The sequence below is a fragment of the Phascolarctos cinereus genome, unplaced genomic scaffold, assembly GCF_003287225.1.
Source record: "Phascolarctos cinereus isolate Bilbo 61053 unplaced genomic scaffold, phaCin_HiC Scaffold_726;HRSCAF=1367, whole genome shotgun sequence".
Classification (NCBI taxonomy): domain Eukaryota; kingdom Metazoa; phylum Chordata; class Mammalia; order Diprotodontia; family Phascolarctidae; genus Phascolarctos; species Phascolarctos cinereus.
Genome location: NW_027556098.1, coordinates 320,733,002 through 320,756,848, shown reverse-complemented (window position 1 = coordinate 320,756,848; position 23,847 = coordinate 320,733,002). Strand labels below are relative to the sequence as shown.

General features: G+C 43.9%; 1 protein-coding gene across 1 annotated transcript in view; it reads left to right on the top strand.

Moving 5' to 3' along the window:
• Positions 1-23,847, top strand: part of GAB2 (GRB2 associated binding protein 2) — a 258,560-nt gene that overhangs the window by 227,030 nt on the left and 7,683 nt on the right. Inside the window, 6 exon segments of the mRNA XM_020972287.2 lie at positions 2,412-2,596; positions 2,598-2,653; positions 17,447-18,045; positions 19,573-19,652; positions 21,999-22,257; positions 22,645-22,735. Of these exon segments, the coding sequence (XP_020827946.1) occupies positions 2,412-2,596; positions 2,598-2,653; positions 17,447-18,045; positions 19,573-19,652; positions 21,999-22,257; positions 22,645-22,735 (1,270 nt within the window).

Sequence of the window (23,847 nt, the reverse complement as noted above, 5' to 3'; positions counted from 1 at the left end):
TTCCTTAATTTTTTTTCAATTGACAAGCATTTTTTTTCTCTCTCCTTCCTACCTAATCTCTCCTGTGGCCCTCCCTCCCCCCCCAAAAAAAACATTTGGGGGAGAAAACAATTCCCTGGATCAAATATGCATAGTTACACAAAAAAATTCACGAGTTGTGCCAGAAAAAAAGTTGATTTCAAAAAGTAGGTATTTTACCCAACCATCCCCAGAATATTAGATAAAAAGAATAAAAGTAGGATAACAGCTTTTCCCAGGGCCATTTCTATATGAAATCCATCCTAAAAAAAAAAAAAAAAGAGGAGGAAAATGACAAGAACTGATTTTAAATAGTACTTTTGGGTATACATTATTTCAATGAAGCCTTACAAAAACCCAATGAGGTCAGTTCTGTGGGTATTAATATACCCATTTTACAGATGAGGAAATAGATGTAAAGAGGTTAAATGGCTTCCCCATGGCAACAGAGCTAGTAAATTTAAAAAAAAGATAGAATGTCTTTCTCTCTTTCAGTGCTACCCCCCTCCCCAACCTCTCTCTCCCACCTTCTCCCTTTACCTTAACCTCTCCTCCTCCTCCAGCACCCTCTTTATTCATCTATATGTATGAGATCACAAAGGATGTGAGAAAACCCATGCGTTCACAGCTGCCCTATGGAATTTGCCCCTTTCCCTTAAGGGCAGGCTATAGCCTCTTCTGTGAATTTCTCTGTTTCCATTTCTTTATCTGTAAAGTAGGTGTGATACTATCCTCATTGCTCCCCTCCTCCTCCTCAGACGGTTGTAGGAAGGTGTTCTGTAAACTGTAAAAGTCTATATAAATAGGAATTTTGTTGTTAACAGTGATGATTGTTTCCACCCCTGGTACCAAAACTTCTGCTACCAGTACGGTAATCAGTGAAAAAACATATCCTCTTTTTAAGAACATTTGAAAAAAAAAAAACAAAATTAAGCATTTATTCTCTTCTACCTCCCTTTTCCCTGATTGGAAAAAAACAAAAGAGAACAAACAACTAGCCAAAGCCTGGTAACAAATGTGCATCATTAAGCAAAACCGAATCCCACAGTGGCCTTGTCCACAATTTTTTGTTTCCTGCTGCACCCTGAGTCCATCATCTGTGCGTCAGGAGGTGGTGGCACGCTTCCTTATCAGGCCTCTTGAATTACGGTTCGTTATTTATCGCGTTTATCTAACTTCTCAGGTCTTTCCACATTAAATCATATCCTCGTTGTGCTTCACTATTGACTGTAAGGACATCAGAGATCCCTGATGTGGGCACTCCCTTCACTCACACAGACTACAACTCCACCATGGCTAAGGATGGCCTTTGTGAACTGTCGTACCACTTCCTCCACCCTCCCCCCAAAAAATCCATTGGTGATAACCTCTCTAGGCTGGTTCTTCGGTGACAGATACCCGGTATATCCCCAGATTGTTCAGTTTAGTGGCCCAAGGTAGGACTAGGTGGGAGAAAAAGAAAGAAAGGTATATCTAAGCTTCTTAACAGAGCTAGCCCAAAATAGAACCCACTGCTATTGGGAAAATAGAGACCATCCCACCCACTAATGGTGTTGAAGCAGCGTACTGTCAGCAGAGATCTGGGTTCAAATTCTGGTTTCAGACACTAGCTCTGTGACTATGATGGTCGAGTCACTTCACTTCTCTGAAATTTAGGCTTTTTGTGAAATGGGCTAATAATAATTTTCATCTATTTATATCTATATAGCTATCTCTTTATTCTTCCATTTGTTTGTTTGTATGTATGTATGTATGTATGTATGTATGTATGTATGTATCTGGGGCAGCAGCTAGATGGTTCAGTGGATAGAGCACTGTGCCTGAAATCAGGAAGACCTGGGTTCAAATCCAGCCTCAAACACTGTGTGACCTTGGGCAAGTCCCTTAACCTCTGTTTGACTTAATTCATTGGAGAAGGAAGTGGCAAACCGCTCCACTATCTTTGCCAAGAAAACCCCACGGACAAGTACGGTCCCACGGGATCATGAAGAGTCAGACACAACTGAACAACATATATGTATCTATCTATCTATTTATTCGTTCATTAGTCTGCCTATAACCAGGCTGTACTCCTCTGAACTTTATCATGTTCTCCCCTATTCTCATCATCCTGCAACAGCACACCAATTCTGAAACTCATGCTTCCTAGGGCACATAGTAGGAGCTTAATAAATGTTTTTTGACCAGCTAACCTTACAAGCTTGTTGTGAACAAAGTGGTTTTATAAAGCTTAAGGGAATATAAAAATGAGAGTTGCTCTTGGTATGCTCCAGGCTAGAGCACCCACTCCAGCATCTCAAAAGATGTTTGTTGATTTGATCGAATTGGACTGAAGCTTGCATATATGCTCGCATGTATTCATATATTCATATTTGTCTTTTCTTCTTATATAGACTCTCTGAGAAACCTCCCCTCTGTGGGTCATGGCCCCCGCTCCTCCCCGGCAGAACTGAACAGCTCCAACCCACACCTGCTTCGAGAACGCAAATCCTCGGCCCCCTCGCACTCCAGCCAGCCAACCTTGTTCACCTTTGAAGCCCCAGCGAACCACACACAGACCACCCTGTCCACCAGTGCCCCCCCAGGACTATCTCTTCCTGCACCAGTGCATCAGCCGAAGAGCAGAGAACACAAGGTAAGCGGAATCTGGGAGGAGGAAAGAGTGGGTGCTCCCACAGCCCTGGCAGAGGCTGCTTCAGATTCAGAAATGTGCCAGTGCCAGAAAGTATTCACTTTCTCCGCCACCATTTCACACCTTTGATTGAACTTGCTACCTACTGTAATCCCCAGATCTGTTTCAAAGTGTTGTTTGAAAAAAAGACAACACCTTGGCTTGTTCTCGTGAAGTTGACTTTTTTTCCCCAAGTGTAAGATTTTGCATTTATTCCTGTTTTTTTAAATTTGCTGTTTGTATTATTAATCCTAGAAGTAGCATGATATAGTGGGAAGCAGAGTGGACACGGGAGTTAGAGCTAGGTTCAAACTCTTTGTCTTTGTCCTTGACGTGTTCAGGGGTACCCTGGGTCCAGTGTTTCTGGAAAATATGGCAACTCAAAAGGATAAGTTCAGGGGACCCCTTAACAATAGCTAGGAGACCCTGAGCCAGTCGCTTAATTTCTCTGATTCTCAGTCTTTTGTCAAATGAGCAGATATAGATCATCTCTCAAGATCCCTCCTCGCTTGAAGCCCTCTGATCTTATGATTTGTCTCTGTTGGGAGGAAATAAGCTGAGAGGGATGTTTCAAGATGTGGTTCAGTGTGCACGTGTGGGCAGCACCAATGGGCTGAGTGTGAATTTGGCAGCATTTCACATGGTCATGCCAACGATCACTATGGGCCTAGTGGTAGGTTCTCAGTAAATACTTATTGGATTGGACAGCCTGGGAATCTAATGGAAAGACCCAGTGGATAAAAAGGATGGTAGGACATTTAGCAATGCTACTGCTGGTTTCACCCTGGCTTATCTTTGTTCACCTTCTCCCACCCCCAGAATACTCTCCCCTCCTCAGCCCCACCCTCTCTCTTCCCATCTATCTTTCAAGCTATAGCGCCATGACAGTTTCTCTCCAGGTGAACTCCCTCCTTCGATTTCCCATAGAGCTTTACACCAAGGCCTCTCCTTTACTCTTTCCACCTGGGTAGATAGAAGACCTAAATTCAAATCTGGCCTCAGAGACTTACTAGTTGATTTTATTTCCTTATGGGAGGTAGCTGGTGCTGCAGTAGGTAGAACACCGGGCATAGGGTCAGGAAGACCTGAGTTCAAACATGACCCCAGATACTTGCTAGTTTTGTGACCCTGGGCAAATCCCTTCACCGCTGTTGGCTGGGTTTCCCCAGCTGTAAAAAGGGGGCAATAATAACGCCTACTTCATAGGATTATTGTGAGAATCATATGAGATGATATTTATTTGTAAAAAGCTCTTAGCACAGTATCTGGTATATAGTAGGCACTATATAAGTATTTACTCCTTTCCTTTTCCATTCCCTTCTCTTATATCATAGTTATTTGAGTATATGTCATTTCCTCAATCATTGTCCCATTTCAACACTTAGTACAGGGCCTTGCATTTAACAAAGCTCTGTGGAATTCTGTTGAAGTGCCTACTATATACCAAGCCTGTACAGGGCTCCTTGTGGGGATAGAGGAGTAAGATTTGGGGTTTTTATTAATGGAATTAGCAGGCTTATAGCAGGGTTATCTAGCACATGTCCAAATAATTATGAAATGTGAGGCCCACATTTCAAATAGATGAGTCAGTTCCCAGCTCGATACCTAGATGTGAAGGGCTAGGTTTAGCCATCTGAAATGTCACTTGGAAGGCATCATCTGCAGCCCTTTAGGGTAAGGCAACATTTCCTGAAGGTCCCTTTATGTCCTAGGTAGACTCACAGAAACTTGGACTGCCCAAGATGAATGGGACCTTCAAACACATAATGCTAGAGCTGGAAAGGGGCTTAGAACACAGAACACTAAAACTGGAACAGTCCTTTAGAACACAGAACATTGACTGAGAGCTGGGAGGCCCCTTAGAGACATCTACTCTAGCATCCTCATTTTTTGGAGAAAGAAACTGAGGCAGACCATAAAAAAGTGTGTTTCCCAAGGTCACACAGTTTTTAGTGGGCAAGACAAAGAAACATTAGAACATTAACTGAGACCTGCTTCTTGGGCGGAAGGGACAGAACACCAGGAAGTTTTTAAGAAATGGCAGGTGGGGCACCTGAGTAGATAGGTGTTGTTGTGTATGTGAACACTAGTTCTGCAGCCCTGGGAAAGAGGATCTGGTGAAATAAAAGGGAGAAGTGGGGGCTCTGGAGAAATATTTCTATATTACTTCACTGTTATTGTTTCCTGCCTGCCCTGCCTGCAGAGGGTGTCCAGGAAACTCTTCATTATTGAGAGGTTGATGGATTTTGGATTTTCCAGGCTGTTTTCTCTTGCCCTGAGTGGAAAGGGCAGGTAAGATTTTTGCAAAACTTTCCTTGGATGCCCCAGGGGCAAGAGCTGATGGGAACAGGAGATTGCACGGGAGGGACCAGGAACTGATGCCTCCCAGCCGGGGCGGAACTCGGAACTTCTAGCTCTCTGGGGGAAAGTTGCCAGGGCAGGGGCCAGACACCTGCTGTCTTTTGGCAGGGTTTCTAGCTGCCATGACTGTGGGGCCCTGTTTCCCTCTGCCATCTTGTGGCCACATTCCCAAACTGCACCTTGTCCTTGTTTACTGAGCTCAAAGGCAGGCAAATGTAGACTCATTTATCTAGTACTTTAGGATTACAAAGTGCTTTAGTGACATCCCCTCATTTGATACCCACAACCAGTTCTGACAGGTAGATACCACAGGTATTACTCAATGCTACCTTTGTATCTCAGCTGGAAGGGTCCTTAGAAATCATTTTATGAATAAGAACACTTTTGGCCAGGGAAGGGAGGTAATTGTCCATGGTCATAAAGCCAATGAAGCACCTGAATTAGAATTGGAATCCAGGCCTCCTGACTACAGGTCCAGTACCCTTTGCACTGTGGTAGGCTGACTCGGGCTAGATCCCCACTAGGAGCTAATAGGACAAATGGCCACTATATAAAAGAAAATTCAAGATATAGCTCAGGTGGGAACAGTCTGCTTTTCCAGGCTAGTAGAGAAAGTTATTCATGATAGTGGAAAGGGGGCAGGGCAATCCTAAGAAGACATTTTCTCCCCCTTTTTAATATTTATATCATACTTTATTTTGCACATTTAACTGTCTTTTATTTTTACATTACCTCCATTTCCCAGTTATGCCCTCCCATTCCCTCCCTTCCCAGACAGCGATCCCTTATGAAAAGAAAAAAAAATTTAGCAAATCTAAGCAACACATTATATCTACTAACCTTGACACACTGGTGAAGAACAGCTAGAGAAATGTCATAATTCACAAGAGACACAGTCCTTGGACTGGACAGGAGCCAGCAATAAAACTCGTGCCCTCCGTTGTCTGTCCCCAAAACCCCAGAATGTGGGTAGCAAGGTGAACTAAAGAGCGTAACACAAGAGGGCAAAGTTGATATCAGGAGACTTGGTGATAGGAGATCCAGGCTGCTGTGGAAGGCTCACCTTAGTCAAAAAGAATAGAAAAATAGGAGATTGGGGGTAAAGAATAGCATTGCATCTATCCTTCAGTCAGATGGGGGAAATATGGTGAAGCGCTTTGAACATAAATGAAGGAGGAAACAAAGGCAACAGTGACATGAGAATATGCTATAGGAGGAAGGGAGGAAATAGACTAGTGCATGAGCCCCAGACAGAGGTATAATATGGGACCTCAATTATATGTACATTTTCTAAAGTGTGCCCTCTTTCTACCAAAAGCTGAGTAGCTAATAAATTCATAGTTTATCTTTAATGACATTTTCTTCTTTCTGTAACAATAGTATTGGGGTCCTTGCCCTCCCATTCCCAACTCACAGGACGGTCTCCCAAGGGATAGTTAGTTATTTCAGTTCAAGGTTCTCTGGATCAGCCAGAGGCATTAAATGAAGTGGCAGTCAAGTCCACAAGCTTTGAGCACCTACTATGTGGCAGTCACTTTGCCAAGTGCTGGAGATACAGAGAAAAGCAAAGACTGTCCCTGCCCTCAAGAAGCTCACAATCTAAAAAAACAAAAAATAAATTAAAATAAATTTAAAAAGAAGCTCACAATCTAATGGAGGAGATAGCATGCAAACAACTATATACAAACAAGATATATTTCAGGAGAAATTGGAGATTGTCTAAGAGTAAGGCAATAAGATCAGGAGGAGGAGAAGGACTAGATAGAAATGAATACTTACAGATAGGAGTTACAGAGTATGTGGAAGGAAGGAAGATAAAACTGGAAAGGTAAGAGGGGCTTAGGAAGGGTTTTGAACACCATACAGCTCTCTTAGAAAAAGGCAGAAAATCTTTCCTTGCCTGGGGACCAACAAAAAACTTATTTCCTGTTCTCGTTTCTCACTTCCTATTGAGGCTTCTTATCTCTTCAGGAGGATATTCTCAGCCCCAGGAACCAAATTCTTTAGTATAAGGAGTCAGGTATTCCCAGCTAGTGAATACACCCAGCTGTAGCCTTTTTTTTGGCTCCTTCCTATTCTGGGGACTTAGATACCTTGGCCAGAGATCTCAGCCTGGCTTATGATGAGCATTCCATTCATATCTGAAGGCTAAACTATAACCCGTGTAATGGTTATTGGCCCACTAATTACCAAATGGCTCTGGGTTGAGAGTGCCTAGTTTTCCAACCATAAAGCTCCTCCATTCTTCCCATGTCAATGAGTGGGTGGAGTCATTGTCTCTTCTACCTGCTTAACTGTATTCCTGGTTTTTTGAGCTACAAGCTAGGAGTGGCTTTGGAGGACTCCTATAAAAATATATACTGCAGTATATGAGTGTGTGAGTGTGTGTATATGTGTGCGTGTGTAAAGGGACTAACTACTCTGCCTTAGAATTTATAATAGAGGAGAGAAAATTTAGGCATAGTCTGCCATGTACTCTAGATTTGGAAAAAGTAAAATGAGAGTTAAGATCCTTTGGCCTAAAATTAAATGAGAGGAGGAAATCCAGAGATAGAAAGCTCTCAGGAATACAGTTCTGAAGACACAAATGAAATTAATCTAACAAGGAAAAAGGAGAAGTTATCTAAAGAAAAAAATGGTGGTACACTAGGGACTTACTGACCAGCTTAGAATTTTTAAAAGGAATGGAAACCAGGGCAGGTAATGGAGACTGAATATAAAAGTAAGGAGTGATTTTGTTCAAGATTGTATTTATCAAAGATAAGTAGAATTACATCCTGAGATATAAGAGAGCACCTAGCTGCCTGCCCTTGGTGAATTCAAGTCACCTGGTTAGATTAACCACATCCCAAAGTACTAAAAGAAGTCAGGTGTGATAGGACACTTTCAGTGATCCTTGAAAAAGTATGGAGAGTGGGAAAAGTGCCCCCAGGACTGGAGAAGGGCATAATATCTAGATGATGATGATGATGATGATGATGAAGAAGAAGTCTAGAACATCGTATTAGCAGGATGGTTAGTATTCATCAAGAAAAGGGAGCAGTGCCTACAAAGAATCAACATCTCTTCATCTAAGCATTTGGGCAATTCGTTTCCTTTGGTAAAAGGGATAATTAAGAAAATGCTATAGAGAGAGTTTACCTAGATCTTGACCAAGTATATGACAAAGTTTCTCATCCCATTCTTGTGGAAAAAGATGGAGAGATGTGGACTAGACAGCGATACCAACTTGATTTGGAACTAGCTGAATGGCCAGATGCCAAAAGTCATCATTACTGGCATGCTTTCATCTTTTTTTTTTTTTAACACAATTGGGGTTAAGTGACTTGCCCAGGGTCATACAGCTAGTAAGTGTCAAGTGTTTGGTCTGAGGTTGGATTTGAACTCAGGTCCTCCTGACTTCAAGGCCGGTGCTCTATCCACTGCACCACCTAGTTACCCCTATGCTTTCATCTTGTGAGGTCTCTAGTAGAGTGCCCCGAGGATGGGTGCTTGTCCCCATGCTGTCTGGTATTTTTATCAGTGACTTGGGATAAAGGCATAGATGTTATGCTTAGCAAATTTGTAAGTGACTGAAAATAAAGGCAAAAAGCAGGCACATGGATGACAGGAGTCCCATTTCCAAAAGATTTTGACAGACTAGAATGTGAGGCTCAATCTATTAAGAAGAAATTTACCTTAATAATATTTTTCACTGGGAGTTCCCTACTGAAATGATAGGGCCAAACAAATAGAGGGCCAAAAATAGATAGATAGATAGATAGATAGATAGACAGACAGACAGATGAAAAAAAGGCAAGTCTTAGAATTGTGTTCAAGAAATCAGCTTCACAAGCACAAGATGGAGAAGGTGTGTCCAGATAGCTGTTTGTTTGAAAAAGATCTGGGGTTCTTCATGAACTACAAGCTCAGGATGAGCTAACAGTATGATGTGACATCCAAAAAAGCTAATATCTATCAGTCTGCATTGAGAGACATACCATCCAAGGCCCTCATCAGAGGTCTTCTAGGGTATTGTGTTCAATTTTGGGTGCCACATTTAAGGAAAGACATAGACAGACATCCAGAGAAGAATATCCCGGAAGAAGTCCTAAAGGACTTAGGGATCCTACTATAGGGACATCAGTGGAATAGCCTGGGGATGTCCAGCCTAGAAAAGAGAAGACTGAAGGGGTGGGACATGGAAGCTGCCTTCAAGGATCTGAGAGGCTGTCATGTGGAAGAAAGATTATTAAGTCTTCTGCTTAGCCCCAGAGGGCAAAACTAGGAGGGATAGATGGAAGTTAGAAGAAGGCACATTTTGCTTTGTTATAAGGAAAAAACTTCCTAATCTGTTTTGGGGCTGGGTACTTAGGAGGCACAGCAGATAGAGCATCCAGGAGTGGAATTGGGAAGACCTGAGTTCAAATCTGGCCTCAGACCCTTACTAGCTGTGTGACTCTAGGTAAATCACTCTGTTGCATCAGTTTCCTCATTTGTGAAATGGAGATAATAATAGCACTTACCTCCCAGGTTTGTGGTGAGGATCTAATGGGATAATAATCAATTGTAAGGCACATAACACGTGCCTGGCACGTAGGAAGTGCTACATAACTGTTAGCTATTATTATTATTATAGCTACTTGTCTTTCCCTGTCTTTATCAAGCTACATGATTGTGGACCCAGTTCAATAGTAGGAGGGCCCTCTTCTAATTAGAGGGATTGGGCCCCTTGTTCTCATTCTCATTGACTCACTGATAAGCCTCCACCCTGTCATCTTGGGGAGGATGCTAAAAGTTATAGGTCACACTGGAATTTTAAGAGGAGAGTAAAAGGCATGCAGTGTACAAACATGTCAGCTATGAGACAGGTAGTTTATTTTGACATTGAAAGTAATGCTAAACAATGAATCATAGTGTGCATTAACAGAACCCATTTAAACAGGATTGACTCATTTGCAACTACTATTACAGTCTGGGGAGGCTGCTAATTAAGCCTCATCAGGACATAAGATAGTTGGAAAGACTTTTAATTAGCCATTTTACATTTTGCCTCCTTTGGCACCATGTGGATGAAGCAGCCAAGGTGGGGCCATGTTCTTTCCAGCAGCCTTTTGCTCTGACGTCAATCCTTCACCACCATCCTGCCCCTGCCCCAAGTGTAACCACAATGGCTCCAGGAGACTGTTGCCACCAGGGACCCAGGCCTCGGCTCGCCTGGTTGTGGCCCCTTGGTACTAGCTGCCGTGTAATCAGGGTTTACTGAGACACCTGGGGAGAGAAGGCCCCATGCTTTCCCATTCCTCATTAGAGTTGCATCCTGCCCGCTGGAAAGCCATAGCTAAGGATGCCATCTTGCCTTTTCCTAGACCATCGCCTTGTCCCCCTGCTGCTGACACAGGGCAAGGGGGATGAGCAAGGGACTGGTAAGAGTCTATTACAACATATTCAATGACTAGGTCACAAGGGACTGGATGCAGCCGCAAAGCTCCCCCTCTGTCACTTGGAATCAGGCAGAGAAGAGTTGCAAGTACTTCATACAGCCTACCAGGGTGGGCAGATCTGAGCATGCTCCATGGCTCTGCTACACTAACTGAGAGCTGTCCAAAAGTGAAATGAGACTGTCTTGGGAGGTAGTGAGTTCCCCATCATAGGAAGTTCTCTGGATAAATCTGGTTGATTAATGAATAGTCAGGGATGTTTTAATGGAGATGCCTGTCAGGTAGGACCAGGACTAGGTAAACTCTGAGGGTCCCTCTGAGGTCTCAGAATCATTTTATGCCTCATGTCTATAGCATGAACCATGAGGTTTAGAGCTGGAAGAGGTCTTAGAGATAATCTTGCCTCCCCCATTCCCTAAACCTCAGAAGCTCAGAGAGATGATGACTTGTTACTCTTCAGGGAGTAAGCAGCAGAGTTGGGATAAAAAGGGACTAGGTGGTCTTTAGATCCTCTCTCTGTTCTGGGCCGGGCTGGGGAAGGAGCCCAGGTTCCTCCCCACCCCTGGTGACCCAGGCGAACAATAGGGATTTGTCTGGGCTCTGACCTGAATGATTCCAGATTTTCTACTTGGGATCTTATCTGTCCCAGGATATGGGCAGATACATTGTGTTCCATTGTGAGCTGCCCTGGCGGGCTTCAGTTCTGGAATAACCTCCCACTTTTCTCTTCCTTACCCCCTTTGCCTCCTTTCTTATCTTTCCTCTCTTCTATCACCATCCATCCTCTCCATCCAACGTCATCCTCCCTCTTTGCCTTCCCTGTCCTCTATCTTTGCTCCCCATTCCCCCACCTCTCTGTGTTCCCCCCTCTCCCTTTCTGTTTGTCCTCTTTTCTCTATTTCTCCTCTCCTCCCTCCTCTCTGTTTCCCCTCAGCTTCCTTCTCTCTTCTCTTTGTTCCCATCTCCTTTATCTTCATTCTCCTCTGCGCTTTGTTCTCCTTTCCCTTTCTCCATCCCTCCTTCCCCTCTTTCTCTGTTCCCCTCTCCTCTATCTTCATTCTCCTCTCTTGGTCACCACTCCCCTCTCTCCATGCCTGCTCCCCTCTTTATCGGTTCCCTTCCCCTCTCTCTGTTCCTTTCCCTCCTCCTTGCCCCCTACCCATTGGCCACCAGAATTAGGGGTTGAGAAGAGCTTTGTAAAAGATGAGGCCTAATTTGAAGGCTGTTGAAGGGATGACACATTAGTAGATTTGCCTCCTTTCTGTTCATGAAGATAAAAAGATACCCCAATAGCAGAGGGAAAAAAATTTACCTAATTCATGGCAACACTGAGGACCATAGGACTCTCTCTACCCCGCTGCTATATTAGTTTAAAGTCCAATGGAGAACAAGGTCCCCCACCCTCTTAGGTTTGGAAAATGGGCAACCATGGACAAGAAGACAGTTGACTTAGGAACCATAGATCAGAGTTTATACATTTATATATATATATACACACACACACACACTTTTGTGCTTTCACACTTTAAAAGGGTCTCAGGAATGCCTGTAGGTACCCAGAGCACAGCCTATGGGATAATGTGCATTTGAGGCCTTGTGTGATTTGGCCTTAACCTACCTCTCTGGGCTTCTCTCATGTTATTCTCCTTCACATAACTCCATGATTCTCTGATCCTCTATAACCTCGCTCTCTTCATTGCACCTTTGATCACCCTGCTCCCTAGGCTTAGGAATACCTCTGCCTACCTTCTGGCAGGTCTATCTGCGTGATTCTTATTTGTCTTTCAAGGCCCATCTCAAATGTGCCTCCTCCATAAGCCTCCACTGATCTTCTACCAGCCAGAAGTGACTATACCCCCTGAAATCTTACTGCATTTTCTTCCTTACTAATCTCATTTATCACATCTTAGTATGAATTATAACGCCAATAGATTTACACTTGGAAAAGGGATCTTAGTGATCATCTAGGCCAGTGGTTTCCAGCATTTTTTGTTCCTTGAACCCCTTTCCACAACAACAAAAATAATGCCGGAAACTCCTGGGTAATTTAATACGCTCTTCATGATATTCTGCAATTATTTAATACTTAAATCACCATTAAAGAATTTTTAGTGCAAAGTCCTTGGTCCATCATCATGAACAACTAAAGGGGTCCCTAATCAACCAAATGGGAACCACTGATCCAGGCCAACCCTTTGTCTCAAAAAGGAGGAAACTGTCTTATCTAGAGGAAGCTTGATATGGTAAAAAGAACACTGGACTGAGAATTGACCTGAATTCAAGTTCTGCCTATACACTGGCCAGTTATGTGGCCTTGAGCAACTCCATTCATTTCTCTAAACCTTAGTTTCTTTTTCTTCCCCCCTTCTAAATGCTTATGTACAAAAGAACATTTTACTGGGGCCCCCAGAGAGATATGAAGTTTGGATAAGTCATGGTCCTTGTCCTAAAGAAGCTTACAGTCTAACAGGGGAATCAGACATAAATGTAGATGGCAATAATGCACAGCTATACATGGAAAGGCAGTGTGGAAAAGATTCTGGATTTGGAATTGGACAACCTAGTTTCAAATGTTGGTTCTGCTGCTTAAAGCAATCTGTTTTTTTAAATTAATTGTTTTAATTGAGAAATTTTTTTTCTTTCTCTCTTACCTCTCCAGCCCCAATGAAAAAACAAAACAAAACAATAATACCCTTGTAACTGTTGACCTGAAAGTTGATTGAAGAGACAACAAGCTAGGTGATAAGTAAATTCATATTGTTTTATGCCCTTAAGTTAGCAGTATGTAATATGTTACATGGAGCCAGAGGTTTAACTTTAACTGAATCAAGCAATTTTAGGAGGACATTTAAACCCTGACTCAGGATGTCTGTGTTACTCAGTTGATGATTCCATATGTTTAACCAGAGTATGAGAAAGGAATTGAACAAGATAGGCAGATGTCAGATCCAGGATGTTTGTGTTTCCTTTACCACCAAGATGATAAAAATTCCCATCATTCAAGGTGGTGTCTGGGATAAAGGTGCCTGAGTGGTCATAAACAGAAGAATGCTCTTGGTCAGCTTTAGCTGTTGATACAGGAAGGGGCATTCTCAGTTCACTCAAGAAGAAAAGATTAATTCAGCATTTTGGCCCTTACTGGGGCTCAATTGATCTTAAATGATTATTGTAACATAACCTAATCAACCGACACATTCCTGAATTCGCCACATCAAAAAAATATGACTAATTTTGTCCTCTGAGTCCATCTCCTCTATGTCAGTAGATGGGTGAGTCCTCTGGAACCATAATTGGTCCATTGCATTGATCAGGTGAGCCTCAGTTTCTTTATCAGTAAAGTGGAAATATTAATCCTTCCATTACCCACCTCACCAGCTGGTCCTGAGGATGGTTTATAAAACCATCAAGGGCTATATAAATATCAGGTACAAATGTAAACGGTTGAGACAACATAGCATAGTGGATAGAGTGCTGGACTTGGAGATTGGGAGACCTGAGTTCAAATTCTCCCTCCCTAGGAGTTTTTTACTGTCATGGTCAGGTGAGAGATGGAGATAAACCTCCAAACTGATGAAATAATAAATCATTCTCTTATAAATGTAAATTAGTACCATGAACAAGATTAGCTGCTATAGCAACTTCTTTGTCCCTATCTGTCACCCAATGCTAGAGGCAGCTGGATGGCACAGTGGATAGACCACTGGGCCTGGAGTCAGGAAGACTTCGAATTTGGCCTGGGCACAGCACTTAACTTCTGTCTTCCTCAGTTTCTTCACCTATAAAATGGGCATAATAATAGCACTTCCCAGGGTTGTTGTGACGATCAAATCACATATTTGTAAAGTTCTTAACCCAGTGCGGGGCACGTAATAGGCACTTACTAAGTCCTCCCTTCCTTGTTCTCTCTCTCCCTCCCTTTCTTTCTTCCTTCTTTCTCTTCCTCCCTCCTTTCCTTCCTCCCACACTTTCTTCCTTCTTTTTTCTTCCCTCCTTCCTTCTTTTTTTCCTCCCTACCTTCCTTTCTTCCCTTCTTCCTTCTTTCTTTTCTTCTTTCTTTCCTTCCTACTTCCTTTCCTTTCTCCCTGCCTTCCTTTCTTCCTCTTTTCCTTTCTTCTTTTTTCCTCTCTCCCTTCCTTTGCTTTGTCCCTTCCCTTTCTCTCTCTCCCTCCTTTTCTTTGTTTCTTTCTCCTTCCCTCCCTAGCACTCTACCACCACTACTTACAGGGCATTCAAGCCAACCTTGTTGGCCCATTCATTGGGTTTTCAAATGGTGGGCAATCATTTCCAAACCATCCCCGCCTTTTCTAGCTGCTCTATATGCTTGATTGGATTTGTATCCCCAGAACTTAGCACAGGGCTTAGGACACAGTGAATGTCCATATTTCTGTCATTCTGGGAGTATTTTGTTGGGCTGCTTGGTTTTTCTTGGTTTTCCATCTAATAGCAGAGAGAACTTGCAAAGTCCCAGCATTCTCAGTGCTGTTGGTGTCCTCGGTGTGTCTCTGTTGCCAGGGAGAATACTATGCCTGCTGTCAGTGATGGGCACCAGACACTCTCTACCCACCCCACCCACCCCTTTTCATCTACAGGAGTTTTTTCCTAAGTCAATAAGTTTAACCAAGTGATTGTCCAAATAGCAACCTGGGAGCACCATTTGGGACCATTTGGAAGAATGCCAGCCTGCTAATATAAATAAGCTGTGGGTGGATTGACTTACATATTCCTATGTGTGTGTTTCAGTTTGTGTTTATATGGATTTGTGTATGTCTACCTGTAGGAGTCTGTTCATCTCTGTATGTCTTTATATGTGTTTGTTTATGTCTGTGTGTAAATGTGTTTGCCCTGTATGTGTTTCTGACTGCAAGTTTGTCTGATTTTGTGCACGCACACGTGCGTGCGTATATGTATGTGTTAACACCAAAAAAAAAAAAAATCACCAAGGCCTCCAAAGTTATCTAGCCCCAACTATACCTGAAATGAGAATGAGTGTTTTCTTCATCTTCCCCGACAATTAAGTCATCTAGCATCTATTAAAGGCTTTCCATCTACCTATTCCCCTTTGGTCAGCAATAATGATGAACACATTTTGACCCTCTTATTGAGCCAAATCTTCCTTTGCAGCTGACTTCCCGTGGCTCTGGCTCAGCCTTCTGGGACCCAGAAGAACAAAGCAATGCCTCTTCATCACAGCCCTTCAGGGGCTTTGGGGTGTGTGGGAGTGTGTGTCTCTGGTGGGTGGGCGACACAGGATGGGGTAGGGGACAGAAATAGAGACATGGAGGAGGGGAGAGACAGAGACAGAAAGAGACGCTTGTCCTTGTGTACTTTCAAAGTGCTGATGTAAAAGACCTTGTTTTATTTAATTGTTCTAGTTAACTAGACAACTCTAATTTACTGCTTAGTAATGTGGTTGGAATACTCCTAGGCCCACCAGGCCAGGAAAGAAAAAAAAAAAAGCACTGATTGTCGCAGTGATTGATGAGTAAGTCTAATTCAGGTTGTCTGGGTGGGCAAATCCCAAAATGGCTCGTGGGGTTTTCTTGGGAAAAGATGGTAGTCTTTTCTGGAAACATAAAATAACTAGTTGGATACTTTAGTTCTATTTATACAATTAAGAACAACTCCCATTCATGTAGCGCTTTAAGATTTGCAAAGAACTTTATAAATATTATCTACTCTTAATAGCTCTGTGAGGAACAGGCTATTATTATTTCCATTTTACAGATGAGGGAACTGAGGCCTGGCAGTGGTTAAAGTGACTTGCCCAGGGTCACACATCCAGAGAGGGTCTCGACTGACTCCAGGTCTACTGCTCTAACCACAAACTGTGCATGGGCCAAGCTAGATGTAGAGAACTGTAGCCTAGCAAAAGGGCTTCCAGTCCAAGTCAGGCTGGGTAGCTTTTCGTGTGTGAGTACTTCTAATTACCTTACCCTCGTATATTATATCTTCATAGTTTGTGTATTTATGTTTATGTCTTAGTGGGTATGTGTCTGTGTTTATATCTGTGTGTGTGTCCACATTTATATCTGTGTGCATCTGTCTAGGATTTGGAAAGTCCGGGGGTGGGGAGAGATTGGGGTCACAGCTGCTCATACCCCTGCCTTGGGAGAGGTGCCAGGTCAGAAGAAACTGATGCCTTGTTGTAAAAGGGGATTGCCACCCTGAGGGGGAGGTTGGGACAGATGACTTTCATGGGCCCTTTCAGCTCTGAGAGTCTAGAATTCAATTCCACATAGAGTGGCTTCTAAACACATAGCTCTTTTCCCCAGCCCTGAGGATGCAGAGAATGCTGGCTGGCTTGCTGTTCCTTGCTCATCGTGCTCCATCTCATGTCTTTGTATCTGGGCACTGCTTGTCTGCCATCCCCAGAATGCTCTACTCCTCACCTCCTCCACCCAGCCTCCCTGGCTTCTTTCAGGACTCAGCTCAAGATCCCTCCTTCTGCAGAAAGCCTTTCCTGAATTTTTTTTTTAATTAAATATTTTTTCTGACCCTTTTGTTGTTCAGTCATTTCAGTCATGTCTGTTTCTGACCCCATTTGGGGTTTTCTTGGCAGAGATATTAGAGTGGTTTGCCATTTCCTTCTCTGGCTCATTTACAGATGAGGAAACTGAGGCAGACAAGGTTAAGTGACTTGCCTGGGGTCACACAGCTAGTATCTGAGGCCAGATTTGAATTCAGGTCTTTCTGACTTCAAGTCAAGTGCCCTGTCCATTCTGCCATGCTGCGTCTCATGGTGGCTTTCCACCAGGTCCGTTCAAGCCTAAGAATGGATTGCTGGAAGGAACTTGAGAGATCAGCTCAGCCAGCCCCTAGGTGAGCAGAAGGGAAACTGAGGCTAGCAGAGGGTATGATTTGCCCAAGATCCCTCGGTGGTAGGAGAGCCAGGATCCAAGAGTTCTGCCTGCCCGTTTTGAGGTCTTTTTGCTTCCCCCTCCCACCTCTAACCCAGTGCCCTCTCTCTCCCTCTCAGGAGCGCCAGTTTCTCCCAGGGCACCAGGGCTTCTTTTTTCATGAGGAGCGACACAGCTGTGCAGAAACTTGCCCAGGGGAACGGGCACTGTATGAACGGTGTCAGTGGCCAGGTGCACGGCTTCTACAGCCTGCCTAAGCCCAGCCGGCACAACTCAGAGTTCCGGGACAGCGCCTACGACCTCCCGCAGAGCCTGGCCTCCCACCCTCCCAGTCATACCAAGGGCAGCCTCACTGGCTCAGAGACAGACAACGAGGAGGTGTACACCTTCAAGACCCCCAACAACGCGCTGTGCAGAGAGTTCGGGGACCTCCTGCTGGACAACGCAGATGCCCCGGGAACCCCGCTCTCAGCCTACCAGATCCCCAGGACGTTCACATTGGACAAGAATCACAACGCCCTGGCAGTGGGGCCCTCTGGGGACTCCTCAGTGGCTCCACCGCCCCGGCCCCCCAAGCCAGGTCAGGCAGAGACACCCCGCTGGGGCAGCCCACAGCAGCGGACCCAGAACGGAGAGAGTGGCCGGGCAGGATCCGTCGCTGCCACCATCCCCCGACGCAACACCCTCCCAGCGGTGGACAACAGTCGTCTCCACCGAGGTAAGTAGCTAGCTTTGCTGGAGGGACGAAGGGAGTCCAGGAAGAGTGGGGATAGCCAGAATTACTGAAGTCTGCAGGTCTGACCTCCTCTACCAACAAATTCCTCGTAGTCATATGTTCCTATGGACACTTTTAGGCATAGGAGCTGGCGTGGGGAGGAGATGCCAAGTGCTGAATCAGGTAGTTTCCTCTTTGATGTCTTCTCACTCCTCCATTCTATTTGACCAGTGTTTATAAAGAGCCTACTATGTGCAGAGAGCCCATTAAGCTTGGCTCAGCATTACAATCAAAGTCCTTGGGACCTTAGGCAAACCTTCCATCTTCCAAGCCTCAGGTTCTCCATCTGTGAAATGGGACCATAAAACTCGAAACCTCCCCTGTCATTGAGGGGTCAGGAAGAAAGCTCTTTAGAAATATTAAAACCCTCTAGAAATGTGACTGATCAGCTTTGTCTGGACCTCCCAGGGAGGAAGCTCCTTCCCTCAATGCAGATCTGTACCTAGGCTACAACTTGTAGTCTCAGAGAACCGCCTAGGTACCCTGAGAAGTTAAGGGATTCACCCAGGCACAGGGGCAGGGCTTGAGCCCAGGTTATCCTGATTCCAAAGGCAGCCTCCTATTTCCCCAAACATATCACCTCTTATTATTCAGCAAAGATAGTAAGACACGTTCCTTGCCTTCAAGGTGCTTATAATTTAATAGAGGACGTTATAAGTCCCTATGATTCTCCCACGTAGGCACACAGCAAGTCAATGGCAGAGCTGGAATTAGAAGCCAGGTTTCTTGACTCCTGCCCCACTCCTCCCAGAACTGTTGGCCATCAACCAAAACAGACTGAAGCCCTATCGATAGCAGCTACTCAGTCAATACTGTTGAATGAGGAAAGGCTTTGTCAGACCCCTTGCTAGGGGCGCAGTCCTGTGTTGGATACAGAACTGAAGAAAACACAGTCCATGCCCTCGTGGAACTTATTGTCCAATTGGAGAAAAGAGATCCTGGATATGAAGTAGTAGAGCCTGCAAGATGGAGCCTGGGGGTGTGATGCAGACACTTAGGTGCCGAGAGATTTTGTAGGAGGAATCTAAGGAGAGCCAGAGAAAAAAGAATGATGGCAATGATGATGTAATGGTATAATGATAATGATTCCCATTTCTCCAGCAGTTTAAGATTTACCAAGCAGTCCCCTCCATAACCCTATGAGGCAAAGAATGTGTTGTTATCCCTGTCTCACACAGGAAGAAACCCAAGCTCAGACGCAAAGTGACAGTTTACTTAAGATAATGTCCCTGTCGAGAAATGAACTCGGGTCTCTCTCGGGACTCGAAGCCCAGTGTTTTCATACCGCGCAGTCCCAAGAAGGCTTCATGGAGGACGTGCAGCTCTGAGCTGAGCCTTGAAGGATTTGTGACACATTTGGGCAGGGGAGTGACCAGTGGAATCAGTGAGTGTTGTTAGGATAGATTGGGAAGGCAATGATTGGGGTTCTAAGAGGCAGGGACAGACTTATCTTTCATCTCTGTGTCATAGCTTCTTCCTGTGAGACATATGAGTATCCGCAAGGTGGCCAGTCTTCAGAATCTGTCAATGATGGATTCAACTCCTTTGTGGTAAGTGGGGCCCAGCTGCCTCCAACACTTGTTTTTCCTTCCCCTTGTTCCCCCATGCCTTGCCTAGACTAATTCAGGAAGCTAGTGAGTGTCTCCTTCCTGTGGGGTCCGGAGATTTGGCCAGTGGCTCATAGGTGACATAGGGTTGTTTTCCCTGCCTAGAAAGAGAGAAACTGCCTCACCAGGGTCCCTCTTATGGTGTTCACTAAAACCTTAGGGAAACTTAGGAAAGCATCCTGCTATTTTTTTATTATTATTTTTCATTCTAAACTTCCCAAAGAAGAGAACATTTCTGTATACATAGCAGGACACAAAAGGGATTCTCTATGAAACCATGAACTTCCGTTTTAGATTGCTTACTTTATAAAGAAAAAAGTACATGATAAATTCTGTATGTGACTTTCAAAACTGGCCTTGTCAATGCTTCCTTCTTCCTTATGTGCTCTTCAGCGTACTTTAAAAAAATGTTACAGTGCCTTTTTTTTTTGGCACCAATATAGTTAATCCTACTTTCCTCTGAAAAATTTCCCTCCAATTAACAACTGAAAGGGAAAAAAAAAACCACCTTGGAACAAATAAGCATAGTCAAGCAAAATGAATCAACATAGTGTCCATGTTGAAAAATGTCCTTTTTTTTTTAGGGAGAGTGAGGGGAAGGAAAGGGAAAGGAAAGGAAAGGATCCTCAAAACATCACTGCAAGGCCCCTATTTTAGAGTTGAGGAAACTCAGGCAGACAGAGATTGAGTAACTTGCCCAGGGTCAAACAGCTAGTAAATATCTGAGGTTAAATTTGAATTCAGGTCTTCCTGACTCCAGGACTAGTTGTCTATCTGCTATTCTACCTAGCTGCCTCTTTATTTTTTTTTTATATAAATATTATTTTTTTTCATAAGCAGCTGGTTTCCATCTTCTTTATCAAGAGGTGGGTAAGATACCTCATCAGAGGTCCTCTGCCAATCTGGCTGGTCAGAGTTGATTGACCATAGATTAGAGTTCCTAAGTCCTTCAAAGTGGTTTTTGTTTACAATATTGTTGCCCCTCCAGTTGTATTCCTGGTTCTGTTCCCTCTACTCTGCATCAAGTCATGTTACCCAGGATTCTCTGAGATAATTTGTTTCATCATCTTTTTTTTTTTTAAGGCAATTGAGGTTAAGTGACTTGCCCAGGGTCACACAGCTAGAAAGTGTCAAGTGTTTGGTCTGAGGCCAGATTTGAACTCGGGTCCTCCTGACTCCAGGGCCGGTGCTCTATCCACTGCACTACCTAGCTGCCCCATCTTTTTTTTTTTAAACAATACAATAATATCCCATTACATTCATATATCATAATTTATACAACCATTTCCCAGTTGTGTAAGTGGCCATCAAAGGCATGCCCTTAGATTCTAGATCTTTGCTTTTCTCTTCCTGGCCTCCTAACCATCACCTTGTGATTTCCTGAGTAATTTTCTTTCATCTTACTCTATTTTGTACCCCTTTTATAAAAGAGTGGAGACCCTCCCCTCCAAAGCCCACTCACCCAAGGATACAACATAGGACTCACCCTTAGGGTATTCAACCAAGCCGTGAGGGAGCCAAAGAAACTCACAAAATATGGGGCAGATAAGGGTGCAGTGGATAAGAGTGCTGGGCCTGGAGTCAGGAAGACCTGAGTTCAGATTTGACCTCAGACATTTAGTAACTGTGTGACCATGAGCAAGTCATTTAACCACTGTTTGCCTCAGTTTCCTCATCTGTAAAATGTGATAATAAGGTTTTTGTAAAGGTCTTTGTAAAGATTAAATGAAATAATAATTATAAAACACTTAGCACAGTTCATGGCACATAGTAAGTGCTACATACATATTAGCTATTATTGTTATTGTTATTATGGTTAAGATCCATGAATATGCGATGCCACTGTGAATCACACTGAGAGCCTGAGTCTACTCCCAGTTGTCACTGGTACCCAGCACCCCACTGATGGGTTCTGTGTTTCATATTTGCAGAATCACACTTACCATTGAAATCACATGCAGCATCTATTTGTAGGAGAGTCTTCTGTTATCCCTACCCCTATTAAAGCTTTGGGGCTGGATCAATAAATAGGCAAGCTGTGTATAGGTGATTGCATGATTTCCTTTGAAGTTTAATATCTCTTTCATTGTCGGGAAAGTCTTCCCCTTGTCTAATTTAAGTCCCTTCTGCCGCAGCTTAAACCCATCTCTCCTGGCTTTGTGGACTCAGGAGAGAGGTCTCTCTCAACCTCTTAGAGATGGCCAGTCACACAGGGTCGAACCTACCCATCCTCTATCCCCACCTTCCTCCTCCAGTAACCCTCCCTGTGTCCTTTTTTGCTTTTTCTAGATAGGGAAAGCCACTGTGGGGCACACAGACAGCTCCAATTCAGAAGACAACTATGTACCCATGAACCCTGGGTCCTCCTCCCTGCTGGCCATGGAGAGATCTAATGACAATTCTCAGAGTGTCTACATCCCCATGAGCCCGGGGCCTCATCACTTTGACCACCTCAGCTTCTCTTCTTCTGCCTTGCCGGTCCATCGGGGGCGGGGGAGTGAGATCCAGCCTCCCCCCGTCAACCGAAATCTCAAACCTGACAGGAAAGGTGAGGATGGTTACACCTCCAAATACTGCCCCCTCTAAGCAGGTACATTTTCACAATAGCCTGCATGTGAGCCTGGAGTTTTCCCAGGTGGGATGTAGCCAGATACAGCATTGGCTGGAGAATCAGGAGGCCGCAATTCAAGGCTCTCTTCTGCTACTAATTCTCACTATGAACTTGGGCAAGACATATCACCTTTCAAATCCTCAGTTTCATGTATGTAAAGTGAGGGTAATGATCTCTGCTCAAGATACCTCCTTGTCTGTAAAATGGATTGGGTGAGATCTCCCAGGGCCCCTTCCTGCTCTGAAGGTCTGTGACCCTTCCCAGCACTCAAGATAACAAACATCCTTGTTTCCTAAACTGTTCTTTCTTCTCATCCTATTTCAGCCAAACCAACTCCTCTGGACTTGAGAAACAACACAGTCATCGATGAGCTTCCTTTTAAGTCCCCAGTCACGAAGTCTTGGTCTAGGGCAATGTGAGTGGGTTATGGGTCAGGGGGCTGAGGAGGAGGATAGTGGGGGGAAAGGAAGGAAGCTGGGAGATCTGGGTTCTAGTCCCACTTCTGTCCTTGCCTTGTCTTTTGACTGCTGTGTTGTCTCACGGTCTTATTTGTCAAAAGGGAAAATAAGGGAGAGATACATGCCCAGCCTGTGTCTGTGGGCTGCTGGGAAGGTCCATCAAGATGGTGTATGTGAAATCACTTTTGGAAAGTACCAAGCCCTGTGCACAATTTGAGGATGAATTAAGTTCAAGTGGCTGTGTTCATATGTCAGAGGGCTTTGGCAGCCTCACCCCCTTTTGGGGGTTCAGTGATGATGATGATGATGGCAACAGTTCACATGTATATAGTACATGACAATTCAAAAATGCTTTACATAAGTTATTTCTTTGGAACCAAAGTCTAACTGAATGTTAACAATAGTTTCTCAGTCACGGATATAAAACATAATGAATAAAATGAGAGAGTTATACTAGATACTTTATCACATCCCTCCTCACTCTTAAGATTTTGTAATTCAAATGTAGCACCCCTTAGCCATTCCCATATTCAGTGTGGTTGTCTTTGAGTGATAACTGTTTAATTCATGGCCTAAGCACCCACCCAATGTATTCCTTTACTACTATGCAAGCATCCTCTTCATCTTGTAGTTTTTCCTAGGAGTCCCTTGGTCCGTACTGGAGAATAGCCATGAACTCAGCTCTGTAGTAATTGTGGGCTAGATAGGACACTTGAGTTTCATGACACTGTCCATCGCCATCTGTGTATTCCTCGCTCTACCCCCACTGCACATTTAGATTCCTGGTGGGTGTCCAGAAAGGGCAGAGGCAACATCTACTCGTACGTATCACCCTAAGTTTCTGCGATACCCAGATTTTAGTATTTAAGATTCTATGACTTTTAGTTTTGAAAATGCTAAGATTTTGTGAATCTAGAATTCTGAGATTCTAGAATTCTAGGATTTTGTGGTCCTAATGTATCAAGAAATAATGATTCCACATACCTTTGATTCTAAAAGAACCAGAATTTAAGAATATCTTGAAGGACCAAGCTGTGTCATTTGACACATCTTATCCTTATAAGTACCA